We start from the raw sequence: 23,517 nt of genomic DNA on the forward strand, positions 1-23,517 counted from the left end.
CCTCCCTCCTGCATCCTAGTTCCCTTCCTCAAGTCACAACCTCCTCTTGCCCAAGGTGTCACAATCCAAACCCCTGCACCCTAGGTCCCTAACCCAGGTCACAACTGCATCCTTCACCCAGACTCCCTCCCAGACACCACACCCCACCTGCACCCCAATCGCTTGCTGCAAGCTCCCTTCTGCACCCAACCTCCAGTTCAGACCCCACACCTCCTCCATTAATATGGAAGAGTGAGGCCCTTGACCACTTTCCAAATTCTTAGAGTGGCCTCCCCTCATCAAAAATTATTGCCCACCCCCACTCTAAAATCAAACAGGCTTTAAGAAATGTTGTGAACCTTTCTCTACAAAAAAGCCCTTCAACCATAACCCTGAAATAAACTAAAAGATTCCCATAACCCCAGCAGAGGTTATGCCCCAAAATGATGAGCTAAAGACTTCGTGAAATTCTCTAGTACATTGAAACTGCTCAATGTCTCAATAGCTGACTAATGAGTAGATGGATCAATTGTGGGCCCAGGAGGCCAGGCTCCCTGTTCCCTGCTGTGCATGCTCTGAGTGGAGAACTCAGATAAAGGGAGGCAGCCCAACCCTGGAGGTGGAAGGGAGTACACTTCGGACTCCTGCAGAGATCCCTGTAGCACCCCTGGTGGCAAAGCCTGGGGACCTTGCCTGCCTACCTGAGAGCCAAAGAGATTGCTGGGGAAACCAAACAGCCACCTGCTGAGGAAGCTGCCTGAACTATCCCCTCACCCAGAGAGAGGTGAGGCCTGAAGACAGACTGTGGTTTACCTCGTCCACCTAGGGGCTGCAGACTGCTTGCTGCTTTGCCCTGGCCAAGGGACTAATTGAATGTTTCCTTGTTTTGCTGCCCCAGCCAGGAGGCTGCAGAGCTACAGCCTAACTGCTTCCTTTGCCACACCTATGGGTTGCTGCCTGCTCAATGCTATACCCTGACCAGCTGGCTTATTCCCCAGGACGTCTGAATGTTTTGCAGCCCTAGTCAGGAGGCTGCAGGATTATAGTCTAAACACTCTGTCCCACCCAGGGGCTGCAGCTCCATATTAAATCGTATAACATATGTCCTATGCACAGCCATCTGCATTAGAGCTCAAGGTCTGAACTATATTAGCTACAGCTCATGGTCATGAAAAAGCATCAATGGTGAAAAAGGAGGCTTGCCAAATAAAAGTTGCTTCTGTTGTAAATATTCATGTTCTTTAGTGTTAATTATTCCATACAACTTCGATCTCGAAATATAATTTAGAACAAGATGTTTTATCTACATTACAAAAACAGTTATTGAACATGAAAGGATTAAGCTCTTCTCCAGCTGTGCCTCTGTACTATTCTGCATTAGAGTAATCAGTATTTTGGGATGCCCATTTGAGGATATTAATTTTGACGCTCATTAAAATGAGGATCCTGAAGTTACTCTATTACAGGAGAAGCTCAGGCCTTTGAGAGGTTCAAAGTTCTAAGTCATGTGACTTGGCCTGTGCCAAAGATGAGGAATTTTGGGACTTTTAGTTCAGCAATCATGAGAGCTATAGGTTGCTAACAAAACATGCTAGATATAAAAAAAGGCCTGTTTTCCTGATTGTAAGGAATGTCACAGCGATGGCAGGATGTCCTGGGAGCATCTCTGACAACAAGGACACTAGACAAGGACATGAGAACTGATTAGGGATGTGAATGACTAGTCGACTAGTCATTCCCGCCCCCCCGCATTGCTGCCTCTATCAGAAAGAGGCATGGGAGGAGGGGGTGAAGTGGAGGGGCTGCTTCAAAGCGGCAGCACCACATAGAGCCCAGGGCCAGACCTTGGCCTCAAGAGTCCCCAGCTGACCCTGGACTCCATGCGGGGCTGCTGCTTTGCAATGATACGGGAATCGCAGGGACAATGGGGGACTGCTTGAGTCCCTGCTGGCCCCGTGCTCCCTGCAGCACTTTCACCTTTGAAGTGTAGCAACACTTCAAAGGAGGAGGTGCCCTTATCGACTAATCGAACAGTCAATGCAATTAGCTGATTAATCTGAATTTAACATCCCTAGAACTGATTTTTCTAAGTAGACTGGGCTTAAGGGATAATCTGCAAAAGAAGCCTGGGAGAAAGACGTGAGAAATACTGAGCTATGAAGACATGACTACACAGCAGGGCAAAAGTCATATTAAGCTATGCAACTTCAGCTATGTCAACTGCATACCTGAAGTCGAAATAGCAGGAAGTGGAAGGAAGAACACTCTTCCTTAGACTTCTCTTACTCCTTATAAGATGAGGGTTACAGGAGTCGGCGTAAGAAGTCCTCCAGCGTACCATTATTTCGACATAATGGCTTGCTGTGTAGATGCGCTCTTTGTTATTTCGGAATAGTGTCAATTATTCCCTAAGTGCCCTGCATAAATTGTGAACCTCTGAGAAAAAGAAGAGATGGTCACTCAGACCCTAATGAGGGACGCTACAACAGAGGTTTTCCCCATCTTTAGGCTGCTTTTGTTTATCTCAGAAGGGAAAATGAGTCATAACTCACTTGTTAATCATGTCCATTGCTGGTTAAAAGTTTCATTAAAAGGAATCTTAAACCATGGAATGTCAATAGCTCAGTCATCCAGGATAGTTTACAAGTTTGATAACACTTCCCAAGGTATTGGCCTGAACATCAAGCCTCAAGCAATTTCAGCAAGCTTGTTTTGATAAACCAGGATTTACATCTTAAAACTGTGGTCTCAGCAGTGAATGGACAGCAAAGATCCTTTTCCCAGTTTTCTCTAGTCTATATAGAGCTCAAACTGTTGTAGATATTAAATAGAATCATAGAATACTAGGACTGGAAGGGACCTCGAGAGGTCATCAAGTCCAGTCCCCTACCCTCACGGTAGGACCAAGTACTGTCTAGACCGTCCCTGATGGACATTTATCTAACCTACTCTTAAATACCTCCACAGATGGAGATTCCACAACCTCCCTGGGCAATTTATTCCAGTGTTTAACCACCCTGACAGTTCGGAACTTTTTCCTAACGTCCAACCTAAGCCTCCCTTGCTGAAGGGAAGCTTCTTGTTCTATCCTCAGAAGCCAAGATGATCAAGTTTTCTCCCTACTCCTCATGACACCCTTTTAGATACCTGAAAACTGCTATCATGTTCCCCCTCAATCTTCTCTTTTCTAAATTAAACAAACCCAATTCCTTCAGCCTTCTTTCATAGATCATGTTCTCTAGACCTTTAATCATTCTTGTTGCTCTTCTCTGGACCCTCTCCAATTTCTCCACATCTTACTTGAAATGCAATGGCCAGAACTGGACACAGTACTCCAACTGAGGCCTAACCAGCTCAGAGTAGAGCAGAAGAATGACTTCTCGTGTCTTGCTCATAACACACCTGTTAATGCATCCCAGAATCATGTTTGCTTTTTTTGCAAGTGTCACACTGTTGACTCATATTTAGCTTGTGATCCACTATAACCCCTAGATCCCTTTCTGCTGTACTCCTTCCCAGACCGTTGCTTCCCATTCTGTATGTGTGAAACTGATTGTTCCTTCCTAAGTGGAGCACTTTGCATTTGTCTTTATTAAACTTCATCCTGTTTACCTCAGACCATTTCTCCAATTGGTCCAGATCATTTTGAATAATGACCCTATCCTCCAAAGCAGTCACCACCCCTCCCGGCTTGGTATCATCTACAAACTTAATAAGCATATTTTCAATGCCAATATCTAAATCATTGATGAAGATATTCAAGAGAGTCAGTCCCAAAACAGACCTCTGTGGAACCCCACTTGTTATACCTTTCCAGCAGGATTGAGAACCATTAATAACTACTCTCTGAGTACGGTTATCCAGCCAGTTATGCACCCACCTTATAGTAGCCCCATCTAAGTTGTATTTGCCTAGTTTATTGATAAGAAGATCATGTGAGACCGTATCAAATGCCTTACTAAAGTCTAGGTATACTACATCCACCGCTTCTCCCTTATCCACAAGACTCGTTATCCTATCAAAGAAAGCTATCAGATTGGTTTGACATGATTTGTTCTTTACAAATCCATGCTGGCTGTTCCCTATCACCTTGCTACCTTCCAAGTGTTTGCAGATGATTTCCTTAATTACTTGCTCCATTATCTTCCCTGGCACAGAAGTTAAACTAACTGGTCTGTAGTTTCCTGGGTTGTTCTTATTTCCCTTTTTATAGATGGGCACTATATTTGCCCTTTTCCAGTCTTCTGGAATCTCTCCTGTCTCCCATGATTTTCCAAAGATGATAGCTAGAGGTTCAGATACCTCCTTTATCAGCTCGAGTATTCTAGGATGCATTTCATCAGGCCCTGATGGCTTGCAGGCATCTAACTTTTCTAAGTGATTTTTAACTTGTTTTAAATGCAAGAGGTAGTGCTGTGTAGGTGCTGAGTTAATGTCTGCATCTTTGCTACAGCAGCCTCTTAAGACAACTGTACAGTGAATGTAAAATTAATTCCTAAACTAAGCCAAATGCTCCCTCTAACCAAGATGTAGGGGCATATAGAATGCAATCCAGAAATAGTTACCTTTGCTTTTATTCTTCTCTGGTCCATTTCCTTTTGCAATTGCTTGCGCATTTTCCCCATCTGGCCTCTTGGATCTCTCTGAAGAGCATCTTCAAACTCAGAGTGAAATAGATACCGGGGTGAGGGTGGGGATGGAGAAAGGGATCGTGGCCTGCTAAGAAATCTTTTTGGATGTGGGGTGGCTGCAAAATAAAGGCATAAATGCTATTCCAACTAGTATCAGAAATTAGCAACAAAAACTGTAAGGATGAACGGGGCTTAAATCCAGAATTGTGCCAAATGTTCCCAACCATTCAACAGGGGGCATGCTGCAAATAAAGTAATTTAAAAAAATATATCCTTATTTTAAAGTCTGCCCTGTTGGATTTTGAAATAAGGACTAAATAAAATAAAAATAAAAATCTGCCCAAGCCTCCAGTACTACCTCACTTGTATCATAATTACGTATGCCTGGGATTTAACTTGATGACTTTTTGGGTCCCTTCCAGTTCTAGTATTCTGATTCAACAAATCACAAGTGCTGGAAAATATAACAATGGGGCAAGGAAAGAGGAAGTAAACAAGTATTATACTGTTAAAAGTTAGGGTCTGCAGTACAAGTTTACATTGTCAGAGTCATCTTAGAACACAGTTTGGTGTTGCAGCAATAGACTAGATCAAGCCCTGTAACTCCTTTGCCAGTGTAAGTTATGGTTCACAACATGATTCACAAATCCAAAGACAAGGGATGTAAAACTGTTTATATTAGAACAGGACATCTATAGTGTTTTACAACAAGATGACAGGCCAATTTTTCAGTGTTCCTCTCCCTCATAGCAGGGTCAATATTATATTAGGATTCTGAACTTTGCTCCAAGGTTGTATTTCACCCAGCACTTAGAAAACCAACACATTCTGGCTTGTTACCTGGCTGAGGTTTCCTTCCCCGATAATCCATGACACTGTCACTGTGCTGAGAGAGTTTATCTTCATCTGTCAACATCTCTTCCCTGTGTTGCTCACCCAAAGCTCTCTTTAACATCTATTGATTAGAGATTAATCTGGTCAGTTTCATTAGTTCAGCAGTTCTCAGCCTGTGAGCTAGGACCCCAAAGTGGATCACGATCCCTTTTTAATGGGTCACTGGGGCTGGCTTAAATTTGCTGGGGCCCCTGAGGTTGAAGCCTGAGCACCACCTCCTGGGGCCAAGGTCAAAGCCAGAAGGTTTCATCCCTGGCTGGCAGAGCTCAGGTTGCAGGCCTGTGAGCAGCTGAAGTTCTTGGGCTTTGGCTTTGCTGCTGTCCATTCCCACACCCTTCAGGGCTTGGATGGGCTCAAGCTGCAGTTCCCTGTGCTGGGATCACATAGTAATTTTTATTTTCAGAAGGGGGTCATCATTCAAGCACATTTGAGAACTCCTGTAGTAATTCATCCTCACAAGTCTAGAACTGTGTAACAAAACTGGAAGTACTGATTGTAGATTTTTTTAATTCTATTATATATTAAACTAGTTCTGCACTTCTCTGGGAATTTAATAAAAACATACGTTGAAAAAGTATCAAGCTAGGCAAAAGATAACATTATAGATTAAACAATGGTACAAAAGTTCTAAAAATGTCAATATAAAATAAATTTCAGAAGGAGAGCTGTGTTAGTTTGTATCTGTAAAAAACAAGGAGACGCGGGGCACCTTAAAAACAAACATATTTGAGCATAAGCATGCATCTGACAAAGTGGTTTTTACACACAAAAGTTTATACCCAAATAAATCTTAGTCTTTAAGGTTCCACATAATTCCTCATTAAATTAAAAAAACAATTGTGTAATAGCCAACTATTAGTATTTACTAAAATACTAGTAAAATCCTAGTATTTCTACTGTCCGAAGGAGCAGTATTTTATAAAATGATTTAATATGTACTTCGTACTACATCATCACAATCTCTTATCTGAGATGAAACAACTCATTTTCTTTTACTATTTCTGCAGCAGCATCCATTCCTTTACATTAAATACAGTTTGTGTGTTTTTAAAATCCCTTTAGAAGTTAATCCTACCAAGATTGGCCTAATTCCCTAGATATTAGTTAGGCTTCACACAATTGTTACAAATGCTGGATAAATACCAAGGTATCAACAAGAATAGATTCCTACTTACTAAATCTAGTTCATTTAACCTGCGAGAGAGTTTTTCTGACATTTCATGCAGCTCTTGCTCAGATAATTTATCCTTGGTCCTTCTGCCTGAAAGGGGTTCCTCTCCAAGTGAATCTGTGATAAAATTTTCATATCTGCTAAGAGGAAAAAAAAAAAGGTTTTGTTTATTAAAAAAAAACAAAAAACAAAAAACAAAAAACCACTACACAATTTTCATTTTTGTCCCCAAAAAATTGATGGTCAAAGGTGGTGGTGATGATGGGCGATCACTCATTGCCAAGTATGATCATAAAGGTCAAAGGTAACCATTGCTTAACAGATGCAGAGTTCAGTCTACTTTAAAAAATGGGATTAGGAAATTATATAGAAACCAGAAGTATTGAGACACAATTCACCTACACATCTATAGCAGTATTTCCCCTGGTTATAGAGTGTTTGTAAGAATCAGATGCCCTGGCCTACTCAAGTCTTCGAAACAGTCTTAAGAAGGTGAAGAAAGCTACTCGGTGGAGGCTATTCTAAATTTGATTTAACAAATAGGGAGGAACTGGTTGAGAATTTGAAAGTGGAAGGCAGCTTGAATGAAAGTGATCACGAAATCAGGAGAACAGCAAAATAAAGACAATGGATTTCAAGTAGGCAGACTTCAGTGAACTCAGGAGCTGCTAGTCTTGGGATCTTTCCTAAGAGGAAAAACAAAATGTTTTATTTTTATCTGGTTCTCAGAAATGGGTTTCTCTGTATGAAAAAAGACCCGAGTTAGACCACTGGTAAAGGGTATAAAGATATTCTAGATCTTCACCTTACTGCACATTTCACTTTGCCAATAGCACCTAACAACTTTGGTTGTTATTCTTGACTGGATTCTGAGCTGTAGCCAAGAATTGGAAGTCCTGTATAAGAAAGTGAGCACTGAAAGTCTGAGCTGCTCATTCATATAAAAAACTGACTCACCTTTTTCCACTAGATGGAATACTTGTTTCAGGTTTTGTGATTCGTGCTACTGATATCTGATCAGTGCATTGTGAGAGGTCTTCTTTTAAGCAGGGAGTTGATGTATGTGAGCCATCTACATCAACAACCTGTTAGAGAAGGAAGAGGACAAGATAAAATTCACTATGAACTTTCAGTAAAAGGCTCAAAGATTCCACAGACTATGCAGCAAATTTCTGGCACAGAGAGGACCATATAAAAGTCTGTATGGATATACATGTCAAATCATATGATTGGATAGTAGTAAAGTTATACTATCTGACACCTGCTCAGATAGTGTATTGGGTATCAGTGTTAAATGAAATAAAAAAAGACAGCTAAATCAAATAAAACAGACATTATGAGACACTTGAGGCTCCCACATAATCTGGTGAAGTGTCATCAAGGAATAAGAGCTAGAGATGTGATTTTTTGACATCTGAAATATGTATTTACTGAGACAGCTAATTCCAGAGCACATTACAAAAGGTTATTCACTTAATCCTGGATAACCCAGAAGTCTGTCCAAGAATTAACTATAGTTAGACCAGTGAAACCATAACAGAACTCAACCAGGGCTCAGAGTGGCTACGTGTACATTGGCCCCTATTCCGTAATAGGGATGCTAATGTAGCACTTGGGAATAGGCAAATCCAGAAAGTGGGAATAAGAGAAAGTGGGAATAAGAGATCCTCCGGAAAAGAGCTTATTTTCCGGAGGATCGCATCCAGACTGGCACTTTTCTCCGGCTTATCTACAAGCGGGGAAAAAAGCGGCAGCCATGAAAATGCAAATCCCGCAGGGGATATTTAAATCCCCCGCGGATTTGCCTATTCCCAAGTGCTACATTAGCATCCCTATTACGGAATAGGGGCCAATGTAGACACAGCCAGTAGGAATACAGATTTGGAGACATTCCATTATGTCATACTGCTATCTTGTTATCAAGAACGTCATCTCCTATTTAAAAAAAGTAAGGCTTCACCTACAACTTTGCACTGGTTTAACCAATAATGTAATTTATACCAATCTTGGTAAACTTCATCTGTTTAAACCTAGCTTACAATGGGGTTTAGTGTGTGTCATTAAATGTACAGGTGCAATCTGAACCAGTTTTAAACAGAGAAATTTAGGGCTTGTCTATGCATAGTAGTTGCACCAGATTAATGAGTCCAATTTGAATGAGGATTTTTATCTCTTAGGTTTGCAAATAATCTCAAATGTGAACATAAAGCATCTAACGAAAAGATTTTTACTCAATCTCTAAAATTAGCTGAGAGCTGCAAACTTCCCCATTCATCTGTGCAACTGGTAAATGATCACTGAACAGCTGAATTAAGTTACAACATAATTCAGTAGTTCTTTCCTAACTGAAGAGAGGGAGGATCTCAGAGCTGCAGTGTTCACTGTGAGTGAGATATCTTTTAAACATCCCAGGTGGATAGTATTTGGGAAAATACCATCCACCTTTTATACTTCCTCTCCTGCCACAATTAAGGAGCCCTGCAGAGCCCATAAGCATATTCCAGTTCAAAATACCTAGCAGGCCTCCATGGCTTTGAAATGCACAAGAGACCCTGCTGGGGACTCTTGTACATTTCAAAGAAGGCACCCGCATGCAGCCAACACGACTTCCTGCTGGCCCCAGGCTGTTTGCAGAGTTCTGCATTCCTCCTTTGAACTGTATAGGATCCTGTACATTTCAAAGGAGGAATGCGGAAGTGTCTATCAACTAGTCAACTAGACAAAAGACTATCCGATAAGCAAGTGCTTATCGGATAGTCGACTAGTCTTTAACATCCTTAATGTCAACACAACTAAAATTTGGAGAAAACTGAATTTTTGTTTTAAGTTTTACAGTGTTTTATTATTTGTGTACTTTTTACACCCAAAAATTTAATCGCCCGCCTGGCTACAATTAAGTTGTTTAAACAAATATGTTGCAACGGTAGAAAAAAATTGTGTGTGTCTGAAAACTGCAGGTACTGGGGATATTTATAATTTTTTTAAAGGGGTACTTTATAAAAAAAAGGTTGAGAAACACTGCACTGTAGTCTCAAAGTCCTATTCACCTCCCATCAAAGCTTATCTTCTCATGTTGCCAAGTTGTAGATCAGCTCCACAATGGCTTCTACCATTTTTGGTGATCAATTAGAGACGCAGAAACTGTTTTATGAAGCAAGCAAACTGCTCCAGCTCAGCTAATTTCCTATAAGAACCTACTTCCCTGCAGGCCCTTTCAGTGAAATGAAATCTACCAACCAGTTTGTGGGTGCTGAATTATCCAGTTTTTCCAAAGGGAAAATGAGAGGAAAAGGAGGAGGAAGTAGTCTGGCCTGGTGGCTGACTGATCTTAAGAATCAGGCAAATCCTCTGTTGAAACTTAGGCAAATCCCATTTTGCTAGAGACACCCTGATTCTGGGGTGTGGACAGAATAGTATCATATTATAAGAGCAAAGGAGGAAGTTAAAATATTATTCTTAAACATCCTTAGATAAATCCAACTGATATGTCGTAACTAGATGCCTTTTCTGAACTGGTCAGCAATGTAAATGCCAGTGTTTATGTAATCAGTTAGTGTTAATATATCATTGATATATGACTGGTATAAATTTATAATCTGCTATAGATACAGCTAGTTAATATTACATTATATCATGTCACATTCACAAGGTTCTGAAAAGAAAAACAGCAAAAAGTTTAAGTGCATAACTGTGTGGAAATTCCAAGTATACAGATTTATAGCAACCCCGCACAATACATATATTGGTTTTACAAGTAGTAGAAGTCATAATTACCTCATCCACACTATACATGCCATTTAGCTCAACTTTTGACGCTGCCTTATCTCCAGCTGGAAAAACTGGCAACAGAAATAGCAATGTTTACTGGATTAATTATTCACTACACATCACCTAAGTGTGCTTAGTGATTTACAGAATGAATACAAAAGATATAGCCCCTTGCTTCAAGAGCTTACAGATAGTTTGTCAAAAGAAGTGTAGAAATAATAGGGGAAGGAAGTAATTAGATGTGTGGCGGGCAATGTGCACTGATTTTTTTTTTAATTTAAGGAGAATTTCCTGTAGGCTTTGAATTTTCAGGAGTGTTATCTGCAAGAGTGATGCTATGGAAACTGGAAAAGTAGCCAGTGTCTCCCAGGCAACACAGAAGTTAATTTGTAGTGCTTATTTTCTCTGTCTTGTCTATACTAAGAGGGTTTAATCAGTTCCAGAAAGCATGGTTAACAGTTTGTCTTTGGCTACATTCACATCTAGTTTATTCTGTGCCAATCCAGCTGTATCCTTTGTCAATGAGTTTCTGTAAAACACACAAACCTTAGCTGGATTAACTGGAAAAAAGACACAGTTAAGCAATGGACTCACTTCTCAGCACAAATCCCCTTTGACTATGACCTATTTTCACTCTCCTTGTAAACACAGTGATAGAAATAATTTGCTCCCATCTGTTAAGAAATGTGACTTTAGTAAGGTTTGAACATCAAAATACAGATTAAAGGTTTTCAAAACTACATTTCCAGTAATGCCAATCAGATTAATTGAAAATAACAAGCACCAGTATTTAACTGCTTTCGAACACAGTTTCATGTGAAGCACAACTTGTTCTCACCAGGAGCAAGCCTTGACAGAGGAACACTATCAGAAGCAGCTGACTCCTGTGTAAGTGGCTCTATAACCTACAAACAGAAACAAAAATGCATATTAAATTACCAATTCAGTAGTCTTCTGATCAGTAATATTTTGAGTCAATATATTAATAATCCATTCATCAGAGATACAGTTCAGACAGATGCTCCATTAATTCCATTCTACAAATGAAATACAGAAAAGCTGAAGATATTTACTAATAAAACCCAAGAGGTTTTCACTTACAACAGAAGTTTCAAGCCCATGACTGTTAGACAAATCTGGGGACTGTTTGGCTGAGTTTTGGTATCCTCTTCCCATGGAATAATAGGACCTGGGTTCAGGAGGCTGATATGGTGGTTGCAAAGGAATGGCTGGGCGTATGGGCTCTCCAAGCTTTTTAGCACTAGAACTCAAACTCTCTTTGACAAATTCAGTGGAATGAACAGAATCCGTTGATCCTTAAAACAAATATCAAAAGTTAGTAGGTACAGTTAATCCATTTAACAAAAATGCCAGCTGGACACTTTCATTCAGCTTTCTTTGAAAAAGCATGTTACTCCTCACTCATTCTAGGGCCATGGTGCCCAACCAGTTCTGAAGCAGAAGCCACTATAGCCACACTTACCCAGCCAAATATCCACTGTTCAAGCCAACTAGCCACACTCAACCTGCCAAATAGCCACATGTAGCTAGCGTGGTGGACACCACGGTTCTAGGGTTTAATCCACATAAGAGCCATTGAGAGTAGCTTCCATCTTTGCTGAATGCTGAAGAATTTGGATTTTTGGGTGAGAAACTAGTTACAAGAGCTAATTTGATAATTTAGCATTAAGTTGGTTAAACACCTGATAAATCAGAAAATTCAGATATCAGACCATTCGGATTCCTTCCAAAACTGAAAATAAGGAGGAAAGACAAGAACAACATATATAAGTAACTCTAGATACAGAAGTTTTATTTTGTCAGTTACTATGTTTCCAGTCCCAAATCCATGACCATGAGGACTACCACCAAGGCTGTGTCCAGACTCAGGGGTTTTTTCGAAAAAAGTAGCCTTTTTTCGAAAAAACTTCACCTGCATCTAGACTGCAGCCGCGTTCTTTCGAAATTAAATCGAAAGAATGCGGCTTTTCTTTCGACGGTGGTAAACCTAATTCCACGAGGAAGAACGCCTTCTTTCGAAAGTGCTCTTTCGAAAGAAGGCGTTCTTGAAAGCAAACAGGCTTTTTAGAAAGAGAGCATCCAGACTCACTGGGTGCTTTCTTTCGAAAAAGCGGCTTGCTTTTTTGAAATCCCGCGTGCAGTCTAGGCGCTCTCTTTCGAAAGAGGATCTTTCGAAAGTATCTTTCGAAAGAGCCTCTTTCGAAAGAGGCTTGCAGTCTAGACATAGCCCAACAGAACTAGGAAGGCTACAGAATTTAAGGTATCGCTCAGGAAGTCAAAATTTCACTCACCTTCTCTCTCTTTTACAAGTGCTCTTCTGCTGCTAGAAAGCTGACTAGATGATGCCATGAGTGGACAAGGTGCCACATTAGACTCAGTGTCTTCAGGTTCCTTAATCTCCTTAGACCTCTCTCTCTCTGCTGGCAACAATTCAGGGAGCTGGAACTCTGAAAGTGATGTTTGAAAGTAGGTTACATTTATGTTTAAATAATTAAATGCATTTTTATTATTGGCTCTATGTTTAGACAGTGTTCATATTGGACTGAATTAGTTGAAGTTAATGCTCTGCACTGCTCCAGGGAGAATTCTGCAGATGGAAACTATAGCACATATAGAAATGTTACTTAACACAGTATGCTACAGAAGTTTTACTTACAGATTTGCTCAGCTGCTGCTGCAGGGGCAAGATAATAACCCTCTGTACCCATTCAGTACTTCACTTTGTAAAGGAAGTTGCAGTTTGTACCTCCCTACACTGGACTCTCTCATCTGGCAACATCTGTGGTCTGACCTGTACCAGAGCCCCATGGCAGGGGGCTGTCTGGCAGTGGCACAGCTAGCTGGAGGCAGGGGGACCGGTGACAAGGGACCTTCCCCTCATTCGGGAATGGTCAGATTTTGAAAGTACTGGACTGGGGAGGTCCAACCTGTATCAACAAAAATGCTAGTGGTGTTCAGAATGAATCCAATTCAAGTGGCTCCTATTAGCAGTTACCTAAGCCATCCAGTCCTCATAGAATATTTCTGAATTGCCCTGACTCCTACCACCTGTTTGCTTGAGGGAAGCTTAAAAAAATTAATTGCTAGGCATACATAATGTGTCTTGAAGTAATACTGTTATATCAGTTTGACTTTCATACTGTGATCGTCTGATGCTATCCAGTTATGCTTTCATTATCTCCCATTCTGGACCTAATTCACACTGTTCTGCTATATAGTCCTCTTTTTAGATAAAAAACAAACCTTCAACCAGAAGGGCTAGATAACGGTCAACTCTAAATCAAGTTTGAAACCCTAAACTCTAAGGAAACAGATGTTTCCATCTCAGTCAAATCATCTTTTCTTGACATAAATACTGTGGGTACCATGCAGTTCTGTTTGTGGGTCTATGAAATAAGAACCATGAAAGTGTTCATGTGCTACTGGAAAGCATTCAAAATCCACTGCTGTTACTTGTAAGAGAAAAGACTGGTCCTATTATCTTCACCTAAGTTTACTCTGATCTACAGTGAGAGAGTGTACTTTATGCCAGGTAACTTTCCCTATCTGCCCCAGAGGTGGCTTCATCTCAGTTGTGCTAAACATATATAAGCTGAAGCATTTAAAGGATCTTCATAACAAAGAAGTGCTATATGCTTTTTGCTTTACAAGCATGCTTCCCAGTCCCTTCATACATTTAAAAATACTAAGCACTTTTGCCAGTACATGTCCCATGCCTAGAAGAGTCCATGTCCATACAGAACAGTCTTAAAGGTACGTTTAAAACTCACCTTCCTTTCTTAGTGAAAATGAATGAGCAGTGTCGCCAAGCCTGATTAACTCACTAGTTGATTCTGATCCTTCTACCTCCCAAGACGGGACAAAAATATCTGACTGGGAAGACCTAAGGGAAACACAATGCAGTAGATCTATTAGCAATAATAGTCTATGCTTTCCTAAGCCACAAGATGGAGCTGCAGAATAATCCTAACTCTGCTGGCCTTTACTTTTAAGAGTATGATCAGTTTTCACAGAGTAAGCTAATTAAAAAAGGCAAATAATGTAATATAATTGATTTAACTAAACTTCAGTGATTTATATAAAAAAAATATGCACTGTGACAACAATGGAAGTTTGGAACATAACTCATTACTGTGCTGATTCAAAAAAACTGCAAGATGTCTTAGGGTTTGCAATGCAAACACGTACTTGATCCTAATTTTAGATCTCTTGCTGCCCAAAGACTACCAAGCATTCTATTTGATGCTTGTACCCAGTAATTTTTTTTCTTGCATAGTATGAACATGCTAGACACTATGTAAAAATATAGTCACTGTGCCAACAATTTTAGAACATTCAGAACCAGTCTTACTCTGCAACTGATGAGAGTTTCAGAAGTGGCACAGGTTCCTCAAAGTCACCTTCCTGCTGCTCTTGAAGTGCACTTTGAATATCATTGTTAGCTCGCTGGTCAGGTTCCTCTGTTTACAATCAAAATTGCTTTGTTAATTGCAAAGAAAAACACACCCACATACCACAGGATGGGTACTACTGCCAATACTACAACAAATAATTTGATAGATGTCAAATTAAATGTAAAAATATAACAAGAAAAGTCAAAAAGGAGTTTGAAGAACAGCTACCCAATGTAATAGCAAAACATGTAAGTACAACAGAAGCAGGAAGCTGGCTAAACAACCAGTGGGGCCCTTGGACTATGGAAATGCTAAAAGAGCACTCAAAGATGATAAAGTTATAGTGGAGAAGCTAAATGAATTCTTTGCTTCAGTCTTCAGAGCTGAGGATATTGGGGAGATTCCCAAACGTGAGCCATTCTTTTTAGGTGACAAATCTGAGAAATTGTCCCAGACTGAGGTGTCATTAGAGGAGATTTTGGAACAAATGGATAAACTTAACAGTAAAAAGTCACTGGGACCAGATGGCATTCACCCAAGAGTTCTGAAAGAACTCCAACGGGAAATTGTGGAACTATTAGCTGTGGTTTATAACCTATCCTTTAAATCAGCTTCTGTACCTAATGACAGGAAGATAGCTAACGTGACGCCAAAATTTTAAAAGGGCTCTAGGGATGATCCTGGCAATTACAGACCAGTAAGTCTAAGGTGAGTACTAAGCAAATTAGTTAAAACTATAGTACAGAATAAAATTGTCAGACACACAAATGAACATACTTTGTTGGGGGAAAGTCAACATGGTTTCTGTAAAGGGAAATCTTGCCTTGCTAATCTGCTAGAGTTCTTTGAGGGGGTCAAACACACACGTGGACAAGGGGGATCCAGTGGATATAGTATACTTGGATTTCCAGAAAGCATTTGACAAGGCGCCTCACCAAAGGCTCTTACGTAAAATAAGACATCATGGGATAAGAGGGAAGGTCCTTTCATGGATTGATAACTGATTAAAAGACAGGAAACAAAGAGTAGGAATAAACAGTTAGTTTTCAGAGTGGAGAGAGGTAACTAGCGGGGTCCCCCCTAAGGTTCTGTCCTGGGACCGATCCTATTCAACTTATTTATAAATGATCTAGAGAAAGGGATAAACAGTGAGGTGGCAAAATTTGCAAATGATATTAAACTGCTCAAGACAGTAAAGACCAAAGCAGAAAGCGAAGAGCTTCAAAAAGATTTCATCAAACTATGTGAGCGGGCAACAAAATGGCAAATGAAATGTAATGTTGATAAATGTAAAGTACAGGCAGTCCCCGGGTTACGTCCAAGATAGGGACTGTAGGTTTGTTCTTAAGTTGAATCTGTATGTAAGTCGAAACTGGCGTCAGCCGCTGCTGAAACTGATCCGTTTCAACAGCGGCTGAATCTGGACCCCAGTTCTACTTACATAGGGATTCAACTTAAGAAACCCAGGCGTCCCCAAGTCAGCTGCTGCTGAAACTGATCAGCGGCTGATTCCAGGAAGTCCGGAGCAGAGCAACTCTACCTCTGGCTTCCTGTAGTCAGCCCCTGGTCAGTTTCAGTAGCGGCTAGCTTGGGGACGCCTGGGGCAGAGCAGCTGGTGTGCTGCCGGGTTGCTCCAGTAGCGCCGCTCCTCGGCGCTACTGGAGCAACCCAGCAGCACCCCAGCTGCTCTGCCCCAGGCGTCCTGGTTCAGCCACTGCTGAAACTGACCAGCAGCGGCTGAATCAGGACTCCTGGGGCAGAGCAGCTGGGGTGCTGCTGGGTTGGTACAGTAGCGCCGAGGAGCAGTGCTGCGGGACCAACCCGGCAGCGCCCCAGCTGCTCTACCCCAGGCATAGGCAAGAAAAGCCTGGTCTGCTGGGGGGGGGGGGGAGGCGGCACTAGCTGCACCCCCCCCAGCAGACCAGGGAGACGCGGGTGGCAGGACCGCCCACGTCCTCCACGGCTTTGCTCTGTCTCCCTGGTCTGCTGACCAGGGAGACGGGGAGCAAAGCCTTGGAGCACGCCCGCAGCGGGACAGCCCAGGCGCGCCCAGGCTGTCCTGCTGCGGGCGTGCTCCAAGGCTTTGCTTCCGGTCTCCCTGGTCAGCAGACCAGGGAGATGCAGCAAAGCCGTGGAAGACGCGGGCGGTCCCGCTGCGGGCGTGCTCTGCGGCTTTGCTCCGCGTCTCCCTGGTCTGCTGAGGGGACCCCCCCAGCAGACCAGGGAGACGTGGAGCAGCTTTTCTCGCCCCAGAGGACGGGGGCGGCGGGACTGCAGCGCATCTGGGCATCCCGCCGCTCCAGTCCTCCGGGGCGAGAAAATCCCCGTTCGTAACTGCGGATCCGACATAAGTCGGATCCGCGTAACTCGGGGACTGCCTGTAATGCACATTGGAAAAAATAATCCCAACTATGCATACCATATGATGACTAATTCAGCTACAACTACTCAAGAGAAAGATCTTGGAATCATTGTGGATAGTTCTCTGAAAACATCCACTCAGTGTGCATCGACAGTCAAAAAAAGCAAATAGAATGTTAGAATCATTGAAAAAGGGATAGAGAAGAAGACAGAGAATATCTTATTGCCTCTATATAAAACCATGGTATGCCCCACATCTTGGATACTGTGTACAGATGTGGTCACCTCATCTCAAAAAGATATATTGGCATTGGAAAAGATTCAGAAAAGGGCAACAAAAATGATTAGGGGTTTGGAACGGGTCCCATATGAAGAGAGATTAAAAAGGCTTGGACTTTTCATCTTAGAAAAGAGGAGGCTAAGGGGGATATGATAGAGGTCTATAAAATCACGATTGGTGTGGAAAAAGTGAATAAGGAAAAGTTATTTACTTATTCCCCCAATATAAGAATTAGGGATCAACCAAATGAAATTCAAAGGAAGCAGGTTTAAAACAAACAAAAGGAAGGTTTTTTTCACTCAGCGCACATTCAACGTGTGGAACTGCTTGCCAGAGGATATGATGAAGGCTAGGATTTTAACAGGATTAAAAAAAGAGCTAGATAGATTCATGGAGGTTAGGTCCATCAATGGCTATTAGCCAGGATGAGCAGGAATGGTGTCCCTAGCCTCTGTGTGGAAACGGGTGACTGGGGAGGGATCATGTGAGGATTACCTGTTGTGTTCCCTCCCTCTGGAGCATCTGGTATTGGCCACTGTCGACAGACAGGATACTGGGCTAGATGGACCTTTGGTCTAACCTAGTATGGCCGTTCTTATGTTCTTAAGTAGATACCATTGGCCAGAAACAGACCAATGGGAGCTGCAAGATTATGCTGGGAATAGAAGCACCACACACAACCTCTCCCCCCCGCCACACACACACACCTTCCCCTGGGTTTGCAGTGTTCAGAGAGCTACTCTGAACAACATGCGGGGACAGAATAAGCAGGGAGATGGCCTGAAGCTCCCACTACACCCAAAGGCTGGCCATATTTTGCCCACCTCTTCACTATTGAGTGTCCACTCTGTAAGCCACCAGTGCATCAGCATGACCACACTTCCAGTGTCTTTTGGAGTGGTGCATTCTGGGCAGCTATCCCATAGAGCACCTTGGGTCCTGTCCCAAGACCCTGTTGTGCATCACTTCACATCCCAGCAATCCCTGTGCTTCCATCCACATTTAGCACCATCTTTAATGGCTTCTGTGCTGCACGCTCTGCCTCCTCAGTGTGTGGGAATGGCTCCAGAGCTGTTCACAAAAATGCTGATAGGTCTTACTGAACACATCATGAATGGCAGTGGAATTATTCCTGAAGCTGAAAAGTGACGATGAGGAGCCTGAGCAGCATTCATATGACACAAGATTTCTTGTAGCATTCTTGGAAGTGCTGACCCCAGTGGAATACCACTTTTGGGCTCAAGAAACAAGCACTGAATGGGGGGATCACATCCCTAACACAAGCCTGGGATGTTGAGCAGTGACTGCAGACGTTTCGGATGAGGAAAGCCACTTTCATAGGAGTTCACCACCACCATGTGGTGCAAGGACATGGGAATGAGAGCTGCCCTGCTAGTGGAGAAGCACTTGGCAATCACACTGTGGAAGCTGGCTACTCCAGACAGCTTTTGCTTGGTTGCCAATCATTTCAGAGTGGGAAAGTCAACCACTGTACTGACGCTGATGGAAGCGTGCAGGGCCATCAATTTCATCCTGCTCCGAAAGACCACGACTCTGGACAATGTGTGAAAAATTGTGGATGGCTTTGCACGGATGGGCTTACCAAATTGTGGTGGAGTAACAGATGGAACACATGTTCCAATTCTGGCACCAGACCACCTAGCCTCTGAGTACATTAACTACAAGGAGTATTTCTCCTTGGTTCTGCAGACACTTGTGGATCACCAAAGGCTTTACACTGACATTAACACAGGCTGGTCTGGAAAGGCGTATGACACATACATCTTTTGGAACACTGGCCTGTTCAGGAAACTGCAAGCAGGCACTTTCTTCCTGGATCAAAAGATCGCTGGGAGGAAAGTGGAAATGCCCACTTTGAACCTTGGAGACACTGCCTATCTCTTAATGCCATGGCTCATTAAACCATACATGGGAGCCTTGACATCGGCAAGGATCGGTTCAATAACAGACTGAGCAGGTGCAGGTAGTGTACGCTTCTGGCTGTTTAAAGGCCTGCTGATGAATTTTGTATGGGAAGCTGGACTTGGTCAATAACATCCCTGTGATTATCACCACATGTTGTACCCTCTGTAATATTTGTCAAGGGAAGGGTGAAAGCTTTACTCAGGACTGAACCGCTGAAGCACATATTATTTAAATCACGGTTTCATTTCCCTCTGCCGATCAGCCTAATCTACATGGCTCCATCAACGGAGCCATGTAGTTTAGACACACCCTAGAGTTCAAATAGATGAGACAGGCATTGTGGGAAGGGTGCCAGAGGTCAGTTAGGACACAGTACTACACCACAGTGTCCACATTGGGACCCCATTGCACTATCCTGAGCATAGCAAGCTCTACACTTCTCACAGAGGTGGTTTACCTAGAGTGTATAACTGCAGAGCTCACTAAAGCTTATGCCATAATAAAATTGTTAGACCTTAAGGAGCCAACGGATTCCTTGTTGCTTTTGCTGAAACAGGCTAACATGGCTACCTCTCTGAAAACTGCAAAAGCCTGTTTAATTGCAAACCCTTCAATTCATCTTAGATATTTGTAAAAACAAGGTTTTACAAAGTCTGTTTTCCATATATGATACTAAATGTTTATGGACTTCCTGAAAAAAAAAAAAAGCTGCTCATGAGGGGGAGAGCAAAGGAATAAGCAGTGTTAGGAGCCATATTCCACCCACAGACATACAAAGAACTGTGTGTATATATATACATACACACACAGTTCTTTGTAAGGCAGAATTTATTTCCCAATATGGTAGTTTAATAGTTACACTGGAGGTACACAGGTAGGATAAGAAAAAGTCCACTATAATAATAAGCAGTAGCATTTAATATCTTGAACTGAGATACTTTCATTAGCTACCTGTCTCTTTACTCACCCCCCTTCTGAGAAGAAGCTTCACTGATTTCTTCAGTAAGATATTCGAGCAGGCCATCAAATATTTCTAACAGATTTCTGATAGATTCTCTCTCTCCTTTCACAATGTTCTCTCCTTAACAGAGGTTACTATGAATTAGTAATTAAAGCTTAGAGAAAAACATCAACTTTAAAAAATTGTCAAAACCTTGGAAATGCTGTTCAGAGAAACACACAGAGATTAGGGATGTGATGTTTACCAGTTATTGTTAACCATAAGCGGGTGGAGCAGCGGCACTCCAGCCCAATCAGAGCAGCCTGTGGCATAGGGAGTGGGGGGAGGTGCTCCAGCCCCCACACCTGTCCCTGTTTAAGCGATTAACTGATTAAACATAACGTTTAACCATAAACATAACGTTTATCCATAAACATGATCTGTTAGCTGATTAAATGGGATTTTGCATCCCCAATACAGGTATCAACTCAGAAGAAATGTAAGTTCCAGTTAGATGTCTGAGTCACTGTTAGATGTTTAGTTCTGTAACATATTTTAAAGGGAGATTGCAAATATCCTGAAAGCGTATATTTTCTGTTTCAACAATTGAAAGCCTAACTTCACTGACACTTTGCATGAGTTCTCATGGAGCAGTCCAGACATCAAGGTTACATGCTGCATACTTATTCTAAGGAAAGACACGTTAGCAGTTTATTCAGTTTCTACAGGATAAAAATATGCTAGAGCAGGCTGTTGAGATATCTGCCTACACTTTGTAACTGGTTCAGCAAGCAGCATTATAGTTTATTTGGGAAACTTGGTAGGATTCTCATACATGCCTGTTACCCCACAAACCAACTATTAGCTGGGAAGGCTGATGTACGAGACTTTCAAAAAAGCCTGCAATACTCTGTAGACATACCTATCAGTCAGCAGGACATGCTGTTAGGAGGAGAATGGTTCCATTCTCACTTTTGAGGGGGGACCAGTTATTTATAGACTACTACTGGTCTTCGCTAGACAGAATGTAAGCCACTAAAAACCCACATACATGCCTCATCAAGAACAAAGTTGATAATCACTGTGTAGGCAATCATTTCTGATGGGGGTAGGGGGCACTCCAAGATTTTGCAAAGTGGTTCAGGGCCACACTTTTCCATGATATTAATGGAGGAGATGCAGAGTCTGGGATCAGGAGTGGTCTGAGGCGCCCTAGGCAGAGGCATGATCAGCGCCCCCGCCTGCATGGCCGTAATGTCATCATCGGGCACCCAGGCCAGCGGCACCCTAGGCAACTACCTAGTTTTCTTAGGCTCACGGGCTGCCCCTGTCTGGGATGGAGGTTGAGTGAAGAGGGAAGCTTGGGGTGAGGAATTCGGGTGCAGGAGGGAGTTTCAGTGAAGGAGGCAGTTGTGACCTACGGCAGGGGTTGGGGTGCAGGGGTTTGGGTTATGACCTAGGGCAAGGGATCAGGGTGCAGGGGTTTAGGTTGAGACTAGGGTGCAGGAGGGAGTGCAGGAGTTTGGGTTATCACCTATGGCAGAAGGGAATTGTGATCTGGGGCCAGAGATTGGGGTGCAGGGTCTAGGAGAGGGTATGGGCTCAGGAGGGGGGCCGAGGGTTAGGCTTATGTGGGGTCATGGGGTAAAGAGTCATGGGGAAGAGGGCTAGGGAGAGGGAGGGGATAGGGTGCCAGAGGCAGGCTCTGGCTGGAGACTTATCTGTGAGACTCCCAGCCAGCAGTCCAGCATGTTTCTCAGGCAGGAGCCTGTCCCACCCCCGCACAAGCTGCAGAGCCATATGCTCTGTGAGTAAGAGCCTAAGGGGAGAGGTGCATCCTGCCCTGCCTGTTCTTGAAATAGGGAGCTCCCATTGGCCAGAAACTGGCCAATGGGATTGTGCTGGGGGCAGGAAAAGACGTGAAGCACCACTCCTTCCTTCCCCCCCCCCCGCTCACACTTTGTGAAATACAAACGGCCCAACAGCATGAAGGGACGGAACAAGAAGGGGAGTCTGCCAGAGGCTCCTTGCTGCATCCGTGGGCTGGATCTGGTGGCTTGGCAGGCCAGATGCGGCCCACAGGAGGTGGCATGTCTAGACTACATCCCTTTTTCGAAAGAGGGGTGTAAATTAGACAGATCAAAATTTCAAATGAAGCCGGGATTTAAATTCCCGCGCTTCATTTACATAATGACAGCCGCACGTTCTTTAGACATGCCCAGGGTGTCTTGCCCAGAGCGGATGTAGGCTCAGATTTCAGAGGACTTAGATGCACTCCAGTTATTTACAAATAGTCACAAGCAATATTGCAACCTCTATAAAAATGTTGGTCTTTAACACCCATGAGAATGTTTGGCTTCTTCTAAAGTATGATTGGAACCAGAATTTGAACTATTCTGTCAGTATTTTACTGCAGATGTTTGTTAGCACTGTTACTGTTAAGAGACTGATCTGGTTTATATTTCAAGTTATGTCATTCAATTAAAAAACCTTAAGAATCAACCACCTTAAGAATCAACAAACTTAAAAATTGAAGGTCTCCATAAATTTTGGGAGTCCAATTTAGACAATTAAAATATCTTAACTATTTCTATTATAAATATTCACAATTTAACATCATAGTAAATAAACTAAACACTTTGACAATATCCAATTAAAATCAATTTCAAATAAAATTGAGACCATATTGGCAATTTATCACTTGAATTGTTACAAATAGTTTTATTTTTAACAGATTCAAACACACACATCTACCAGTTAGCTAGACAGTTCATCCTCCCTTGTTTGCTTTTAACACTCCATCTGTTAGTGTCTGAATGTTTACCACCACAATGTATTTTTCTTCTGTTGCCAAGTATCGCAATTATACCCCCAAGGACACATTCAAGACTGCTTCTGCTGTTTCCAAGGTGAGAAGGGCAAAGACTCTTTCCATACAGCCTGACATCACCAACCACAACATTGTTCCAGTTGGGTGGAAGGGTGTGACTTGATGCACAAAGCAAGATAAACTGCTATATGTGTCACTAGGAATAATTGGATGTCTGCTGTGTCTCAATCCAAGTAGCTTCAAGGTAAAAACAAATAGCCTCAACACATACAGCACACACAAAATGTAATTACATGCTTTAATCTATTTTTTAATTATTTGC

The 23,517-nt window shown here is 42.4% G+C and overlaps 1 protein-coding gene across 6 annotated transcripts in view; it reads right to left on the bottom strand.

The window, feature by feature from the left end:
• Positions 1-23,517, bottom strand: part of CEP95 (centrosomal protein 95) — a 39,691-nt gene that overhangs the window by 9,611 nt on the left and 6,563 nt on the right. For 5 of the 6 annotated variants that reach the window (XM_075903917.2, XM_075903916.2, XM_075903913.2 and 2 more), the window contains exons 4-14: positions 20,393-20,506; positions 14,816-14,924; positions 14,235-14,347; positions 12,756-12,911; positions 11,545-11,759; positions 11,282-11,348; positions 10,450-10,514; positions 7,633-7,760; positions 6,680-6,815; positions 5,451-5,565; positions 4,545-4,726 (exon numbers count right to left, since the gene is read on the bottom strand). In XM_075903917.2, coding sequence (XP_075760032.2) covers positions 4,545-4,726; positions 5,451-5,565; positions 6,680-6,815; positions 7,633-7,760; positions 10,450-10,514; positions 11,282-11,348; positions 11,545-11,759; positions 12,756-12,911; positions 14,235-14,347; positions 14,816-14,924; positions 20,393-20,506 — 1,400 coding nt within the window. The remainder of the gene's footprint in view (positions 1-4,544; positions 4,727-5,450; positions 5,566-6,679; positions 6,816-7,632; positions 7,761-10,449; positions 10,515-11,281; positions 11,349-11,544; positions 11,760-12,755; positions 12,912-14,234; positions 14,348-14,815; positions 14,925-20,392; positions 20,507-23,517) is intronic. The other variant, XM_075903914.2, reaches the window with a different exon arrangement.

The sequence above is a fragment of the Pelodiscus sinensis genome, chromosome 20, assembly GCF_052426305.1.
Source record: "Pelodiscus sinensis isolate ZL-2025 chromosome 20, ASM5242630v1, whole genome shotgun sequence".
NCBI lineage: Eukaryota > Metazoa > Chordata > Testudines > Trionychidae > Pelodiscus > Pelodiscus sinensis.